This window comes from Lathyrus oleraceus, chromosome 5, assembly GCF_024323335.1.
Source record: "Lathyrus oleraceus cultivar Zhongwan6 chromosome 5, CAAS_Psat_ZW6_1.0, whole genome shotgun sequence".
NCBI classification, from domain to species: domain Eukaryota; kingdom Viridiplantae; phylum Streptophyta; class Magnoliopsida; order Fabales; family Fabaceae; genus Lathyrus; species Lathyrus oleraceus.
In genome coordinates, this window is record NC_066583.1 from 4525877 (window position 1) to 4534381 (window position 8505).

At 31.1% G+C, this 8505-nt stretch overlaps 1 protein-coding gene across 1 annotated transcript; it reads right to left on the reverse strand.

Moving 5' to 3' along the window:
• Positions 1-1983: 1983 nt before the first annotated feature.
• Positions 1984-4680, reverse strand: LOC127087985 (uncharacterized). Its single transcript, XM_051028899.1, has 4 exons — positions 4232-4680; positions 4094-4184; positions 2873-3010; positions 1984-2067 (listed from the first exon to the last, which is right to left on the reverse strand). The coding sequence occupies exons 1-4, from the start codon at positions 4678-4680 to the stop codon at positions 1984-1986; spliced, it is 762 nt and encodes a 253-aa protein (XP_050884856.1).
• Positions 4681-8505: the final 3825 nt, after the last annotated feature.

An 8505-nucleotide genomic window follows, 5' to 3' on the forward strand; every position in this document is an offset into this window, starting at 1 on the left:
TTGATTCATTTTTAATGAAAATATATTTTGTCATTTTAAGGAGAACACTCAACTAACCGTCCACAAGTATGAGAAATTTGCATCACCATGATAAGAGTTCCAACTTGGATAAAGATCAACAAGTATGTCACTAGCTCTCTTAAGTGGAAAAGAATTATTATCAATACTATGGGGATAAGAGAATTATATCTCAACTTTGGAAATGACTCATGTCTAAACTTTGAGAAAACATTTTAAAACAAAAAGTGCACAAAGTGCATAAAATAGTTTGAATGAGTTATGCATTTTTAAGTATTTTGAAATTGGTTTGAGTATGCTTAAGACTTATTAGCATTTATTAAGAAAAAAGTTTTAAAAATCACTTGACAAAAGTCAAGGTTTATTGAGAAAGTGGTTCAAGTTTGAAAACAAGAAGGTTTTGAAAAAAAGAGAGAAGATTTTGAAAATTAAAGAAGGGGAGGAGAATAAGATACTATCCTAGAGCATAAAGTAAAAGCCAGGGAGGAAAGATCTAAACAAGAGATAGCAAACTTTATGATATAAGTCAAACAAGAATTCCCCCCTTTGGATTAAGCCTCAAGCAATCCAAATAAACAAAAAATAATTCATGTACCAGATGAAACCAAGATAAGCAAGCCAAGTCTTTAAAAGAAGTCCAAAGTCAAAGATATCATATGAATCTCAAGGTCTCAAATTATAAACTCCCAAAGCAAGGGTCAAGATCATATTTCTAAGTCCATAACTCTACAACAATGACAAGGATAGTAACCTCAAGTCCATGAATCAAAAGAACCAATTTTTAGGGGGATTTTCTTTTATTAATATCTTTAAAAGAAAAAGAAGAAGTCCAAAGGGACAAAAATAAAATAGCACAAGCACAAGTAATATGATATGAGATGCTAAAATAAAATCATAAAGTAAATAGCAAGAGAAAATAAAGGACATAAGATAAATGATACTAAAGTAAAGTTGATGTGATAATATGTTAGTAAGTGGTGTTAGTAATCAAAAATAGAAAGATGATTTGTTATTCTTTGGAGAACACTCAACTATTCTCCCACAAGTATAAAAATATGAACCTCTACGTCACCTATGAGAAGGGCTCCAACTTGGATAAAATCAACAAGTATGCCACTAGCTCTCATAGGTGAAAAGAAAACAATATTTTTCAGACAATACCATGAGGAGTAGCAGTCCCTGTGGATTTGATCTTATTTCATTCATGTTTATTTTTTTATTTTTTTAATTTTTTTATATTTATTAGTTACCGTACTACTGAGGTATTTCTTGTTTGCGTATGTGCAGCTCAGGATCGACATTGACACTGTTTGATCAAGAAATTGAAAGAACTGCATGTGCTATCAGGAGAGTCGTTAGAAAAGTAACTCTAGCTCAAAGGATATTAGTAGAAGACTATCCACTAATTTCTTCGGACGTTAAAGAAGAAATCATCATGTCAGTCGTACCACCACCCACTATGGGGGACTATTGCAAAAGGACGAACGAAGGACATGTTTCTAGAGGATTTGTACTGGAAAACCCATCTAACTTTGATATCCAAAAATTTGTGCTTTCAAGTCTAAGATATAATCCGTTCGACGATAATGCAATTAGAGATTCGTGGGAGCATCTTGCTCGCTTCGACGAAACAACTTTGATGTACAGACCAACTGACATCATAGAAGACCAAGTCAAGCTAAGGTTGTTCGCGTTGTCGCTAATTAGAAGGGCTAAATATTAGTTACTTTGTATTCCAAATGGAACTATTCATACATGGAAAGAACTGGAGGATAAATTCTTAGAGAGATTCTTCACCACCACTTAGTTTTCTGAGTGAAGAGCATAAATTATAAATTTTGAGCAACAGAAAACTGAATTGCTATATGACTCGTGGGAAAAGTTTAAACTTTTATTACGCATGTGCCCGAATCATAATATGAATAACATGGAGCAAATGCAAAATTTTATCAAAGGTCTCAAAAGTCAAACACGAATGCTGCTAGATGCTTCCGCGCAGGGTCGTCTCAAATAATTTGGAGGCCCTGTTCTAATATTAAAAGTGGTGTCCTAAAAAAAATACAATTTTTAAAAAAATTATATCTATTAAAATATTAAATGAAAAATCAATAATGTCAAAAATAGTCATGATTATAAGTAACATAAAAAAGAGCTATACTTTAATCAATAACATTAAAATACAACTCCAAGTTAATATTATTATAAAAGTTCTACCTATTTAAAAAGAGTCATACTTCTAACACTTTTTTGAAGTAAATTCATCCATCAAGTCTTCATATTTAATTGTCTCTAACAAATCATTTTCAATTGCTATTAATGATAAGCCATTAAGTCTTTCTTGTAACATGGTAAACCGCAAGTCATACTTCAACAACTTCAATTTTGAGAAACTTCTTTCGACATAAGTAACTGTCACAGGAATAGTAAGTAAAATTTTATAAGCAATAATTGTATTGGGAAACAATTCATGCCTTTCAAAAATTGTAATATATCAATAAGTGCTTCTTTTCTTCAGACAATATATCTCTTAGTAACCTTAACTCCACACATAGTTTTTTCCATCAATATCAAATTGATCATTATGTTTTAATGTCTCTTCAAAATGATTACAACAAGTCTCCAAAGTTGCATTCTCCAATGAATATAACTTGTAAGAAGTAAACAAAAAGTCAAAAACATTTTCATATTGTTGGTATTGCTCAAATCTCTTCTTAAGAGATACAATAGCTTAATCAACAAGATAAAGAAAATAACAAACCCTAAAAGATTCCTCTTTAGATAGCTCACCAGGCGGGGTATTCGAATTCTCATCAAATTGTATTTTCCTTCTAATTATATATCTTTAAGGAAATACTGAGTCAATATTCAATTTAATAACAATTTCTTTAGCATACTTCAAGGCCTTATTAAAACCAGTTTCTCTATATCTCTCAAAAAATGAAATTAACCCTTTTATTTTTTCTATTGCAACATCCATAATCATATCCTTTGACTGTAAAAGCTTGTTAACAAAGTTAATTGTAGATAAAAATTTAAACCAAATAATTGTAGCCATTAAAAATTCAAAGTTACCAAGCTCGTTTGTTGCTAAGGATTTAACTTCACTTCTTATTTTAGAATCAAATTTCTTTTTCGACACTTCAAGGAAGGCTTCTCTAAAATCTAACATTTGAGCTCTTATAGCTATGACACTATTTATATGACTCTCCCAACTAGTGGATGATAATGATTTGGAATCAGCCCATTTACATTATTTTTCAAAATTTGTCATCTCTTAGTAGAATTTGCAAAATTAGTATAAAAATCCACAAGGAGTTAGCTTTAGTACATGAGTTAGCCATATCACACAATTTCAAATTAAGACTATGACAACCACAAAGAGTATAAAAGGATCTCAGATTCATGTCTAAAAATTTCTTCTGTACACCTTGATGTTTTTCTTTCATATTTGATTCATTGTCATAACCTAGTCCTTGCACATCAAATATATTAAGATCAAGATTTTTTATTTCATTTTGCAAAACATCAAAAAGTCCTTGTCCAGATGTATAATTCACGTTCAAAAATCCTAAAAAGGATTCCTCAATGCTAACAAAATTTGAAGAAACATCCACATATCGTATTATCAAAGACATTTGTTTTTGGTGACTAACATCCGGAGTACAATCAAGTATCACTGAGAAATACTTTGTCGGTTTGGTTTTTCTAATGATTTCATTTTTAATTGCATAAGCAAGCAAAAATATTATTTTGTTTTAAATGTTATATTGAAGAAAGTGAACATGAACATTATCATTTGTAATACGTCTAACATGCTCTTGGACAATTGGATCAAATTCATCCAACATTTTAATTAAACCCAAAAAATTTCCATTGCTATTTTGATACAATCTCTCATTAGAACCACGAAAGGCCAAATTATGGTTAGTAAGAAATTTCACTATTGAAATAATTCTTTTTAAAACAATTTTCCAATGATCATTTTCTTTGTTAATTAATCTTTGAGATATTTTATCAATTGTTTGAAAATTTTGCAATCTTTGACGCAACTCATACCAAGTAGTCATATTCTTACCATGTTCCATGTCTGTCTCGTGCTCTCTAAGCCTTTCACCAACATATGTCCAATCACCAACCCCTCATTTGTTAATTGACCTATACAAATCCTATTTTTTAAATTTTTTTACAACAAAAACAAAATATTATATCAAACTCTTTTGAATAAACAAGTGAATCTCTATCACACTTCTCTGCATTTGATAAAACTCGTGTATACAAATTAGCCGTAAAACGCCTAGATAATTTATCTTTAGGACCCTTCACTATAGATAAATCTCTTTTAGACTCAAGAGAATCCCAAATTCTTGGATCAAATATATCTTCATATTTGTCATTAACATTATCAACATTTTCATATTCTAAATGATTAGTTTTAGTAGCATCAAAATCAATATTATCCTCCATAGTTTTGGAGCTAACTAATTCTTCAAAATTTCTTAAATTAACATTATCAACATTTGAATTTTCAACAACAACTTGTGGTTCTTTTGTAAGAAATTTATCGAGAGCTCTTGCTTGAGATTGATTTAGTTCATTAAGTTTTTTCTTTTTCTTAAGTTTCTCATATCCCGAATCAAACTTAAAAGGTAATTTAGGAGACATAATAAAATAATGAAAAAAATAGAACCTAAAATTTCTCACTATTCTTGATTAAATCTGCAAGGTTGAATTTGAACTAGATACACAATCTTGAAGTTGAATCAGAATATAAAATGAAATGATAATTAGTTATTTGCAAATAAAAATATAAATTAACAAATAAATAAATAACAATAAAAAAAATAACGATTACAAAATATATCTGTAAAATGTATATGTCAGAGAAAAAGAAGAAAAAAATATATACAAAACTTTATATATATTTGTTGATTATAATTTATATAAGTCATGAGCTAAATTGTACCTTTGAAAATTTGATTTGAGAATTACTAATAGTGGAAGATAACATATAGATAGATGGCCTGATAGTAGTATTATAATATATAATATGTAATAGTTAATCCTAGTATTATCCCTCGCGCGTGTGTATATATATATATATATATATATATATATATATATATATATATATATATATATATATATATATATATATATATATATATATATATATATATATATATATATATATATATATATATATATATATATATATATATATATATATATATATATATATATATATATATATATAAAGTAATAATGGGCATATAAATGAGGTCCATGTGATATAAGTAAGTAGAAGTATGCCGTAATTTTTTTTCTCAATTGTTATTTGGATTAGTAAACAAAAGTTTGAGGCCGCCATTTTCAGAGGCCCGAGTATATTGTTGCTCTTGCCAATCACCAAATCTGTTTCCGCGGGAGGCACGATCAGATCAATGACTGAATCACAAGTTAAAGATTTGATTGAAAAGATGTGTTTGAATGAGTATCATTCACAGAGCGACATGTCAGTAAACACTGAAACTGTAGGCATGCCCAAAGGTATGTTAGCTGTTGATACTCATATGACACTTTAGTCCAATTTAAATTATTAACAAAAAGCTAGTTGAAAGCAGCTTGGGTAAGGCTAACGTGAGTTAGGTGCAAGCGCTTAGGTGTGATTTTTGTGGCGAGGGACATGAAAATGGAAGATGCTCTTTGGAAGGATCAAGTGAAGAGGCTCAATTTGCTAATTTTCCGAGAAATAACCCTTATTCCAACACCTACAATCCCGGATGGAAAGATCATCCAAATTTCAGATGGAGCAATAACCAGAATTCAGTTGCAAATTAAGGGATTCGACAAAGTCAATAAGCTCATATCCAAAGGAAACCGTCTCTACTGGAAGAGACCCTACAAAACTTCATCAAAGCAACTCAGAGTAACTTTGCTCCGGTAAACAAGCAAAATGAAACAATGAGCAAGAACCATGATGCACCCATAAAGAATTTGGAGGTGCAAATTGATCAGCTATCTAGAAAAATAGTTACCTTACATGGCTCGAGTGGAGGGTTTACCGGTAATACGGTAGATAATCCTAAAAATGAGTAATGCAAGGTTGTAGAAACAAGTTTTAAGGTGATCACCAACAGGAGTGAAGATGAAATAGTGGGAGAAGATTTTATAGAAAAGGAAGAAGTGAGGGATGAAGGAGAGGAGAGTAAAAATCAGGGTGACCAAGAGGTGAAAGGAGTCACTATTGAATAATTAATAGATAAAAACTCCCTTTGGAGAAGGACTAAGAAGCAGATTCTTAATGATCCCAATCCATAACTACCTGATTATATCAAAACGCCTTATCTTATAATTAAGAAGAAACCATTACAGGAAAATGAGGCAGGATTGTTCGCAAAGTTTAAAGAAATGTTGATTATACTTCAGGTAAGTATCTCGTTTCGCGAAATTTTAGAACTAATTCCCAAGTTTGCTAAATTTATGCAGGCATTGCTAAAGGGTACAAAGCAGAAGTTGGTCAAAGATTAGATGAACATGACAGAGAAAAATAAGACGTCAGTGCCTCAAGCATTGCCACCAAAGATGAAGGATCCATGGAAGTTCACCATCACCTGTACCATTAATGGAGTAAAGATCCCACACATTTTATGTGATTGGGGTCTAGTATCAATGCCATGCCACTGAATAAGTTTAAAGAATTGAAACTGGGAGAGATCATATCGAGTAATATGATTCCCACTTTAGTTGATTCATCTGTTACTCATCCGCTTGGTATCGTACAAGATATGTTAGTACATGTTGATGGTTTAGTTTTTCTTGCAAATTTTGTGGTGATTAATATGAAAGGAGATTCAAGAGGATCAGTTATTCTTGGATGCCCATTCTTGGAAACCTGGAAGGCTTTGATAGATGTGGAAACCGGTGAACTTGTCCTGAAGTTCAACAAGGAAAGAGTGGTGTTTAAGGTGTATGAATGGACATCATATGTAGATGATCTAGAGACATGCTACCAACTGGAAAAAAAGGCAACAAAGATGACAAAGGTAAGAAAGAAAGTTAATTGACCGGCGTGAGGGTATCCCTTACGTATGGCATGCCTTAGGCATGGGAGTTAAGCTAATTACAAAAAATAAGCGTTGGATGGAAGGCAACCCATAAGTTATAACCAGTGTTTGTTTTTGCAGAATTTACATTATGTTATTCATGGAATTCAAAAAGAGAATTAGCCATTTTAGCATGCCTTTCCATTAAAATCTATGTTGTCGTTAATGAATAGTTTATATTTATTATTTCTTTCATATTTACAACTTTGAAACTTTAGAAGTGAACAAATGAACCAAGAGAAAACTTGATCATCAGGAAAGAAACTTACAACTTGAAGGAAAAGGATGAAAAATGAATCAAGATACTTGTACTCAACCTTCAGATACCTCACCTAGTAAGGTTTGAGCCAAATAAATTCCATTGTTTACTATTCCTTTTTATTAAGTGTATCCATGCATTATTGTTTTATCAGGTTTGAACTATTTCTGATTAAATTTGTCTGATTTTATTGACACACATTGAGGCAGTTGTTTGCTTTAACTTTGAGCCTTTTCAAACCACCCTGTAGTAATAGTACATCCGTTGCTAACCACTTTGAGCTTCGTATGACTTGAAAGATCTTATCTTTCCATCCTCTCTTTAGAGTTATGTAGAGTTGTAGTTCTTAAGTGGTATGAAAAAGATTAAGTTTGAGATTGCTCTTGGAAATGAGAAAAGTTTTAAGTCTGGGATTGGGGTACTAGAGAGAAATGGTAAAAAAACAAAATTTTGAGAAAATAAGAAGTGGAAAAAAGAAACTTCTTCAAAAAAAATTGATTAAAATAATGAAAAATGCATATTAAGGACCATAATTGAAATATCTCTAGTACCATAAAGAAGTAACAAAGGGTTATAATAATAGAAGGAGAACTAGGTACCTCACTCCAAAGGTTTAAACTTACTTTCTCCAAAATATCCTACCCAAACATATGCCAAGATACAACCGAAAAAGACCTCAAATGTGTGTGCTTTGATTTCTTTGACGAATTATATTATAACCCGATCAAACTCAGTATACACTATTTTGCATGTTTATTAAGAGACTACCATGTCAAGTGAGTGAATCAAGGTGAGATGAGAGACATGTTGAGTATTTGTCAAAGTTTGAGGAAGTTTTCTGAATTTTCCGGATGGAAGTTGGAAGCTAGAATAATGGTTAGGTAAAGAAAACAAATTATATGGTGATGTTCAACTGTTATTGTGCAACTTGTTTTCTGTTTGGAATTGGTAGTCCATGCAAGTTACTTGAGGACAACCAACAATTCAAGTTTAGGGTTGTGATGACACTCTATCATTGCATAATTTCGGTCGAACAATTGGATCAAAACAAGTTAAAGATGAGCAAAAATGAAGAATAAATACCAAAGAAAGAGGTAAAAATAGCTAAGTGTGGAAAATAGGGAC

What these genes read in the sequence shown, in the direction of transcription:
- LOC127087985 (XM_051028899.1), bottom strand. Translation starts at nt 4,680, where the DNA reads ATGTCTCCTAAATTACCTTTTAAGTTTGATTCGGGATATGAGAAACTT. An exon ending in CGAGACAGACATGGAACATG is followed by an intron (nt 3,011 to 4,093) that starts GTAAGAATATGA and finishes AAGCTTTTACAG; the next exon opens with TCAAAGGATATGATTATGGA. An exon ending in TTAAATTGAATATTGACTCA is followed by an intron (nt 2,068 to 2,872) that starts GTATTTCCTTAA and finishes TATTTTTTTTAG; the next exon opens with GACACCACTTTTAATATTAG.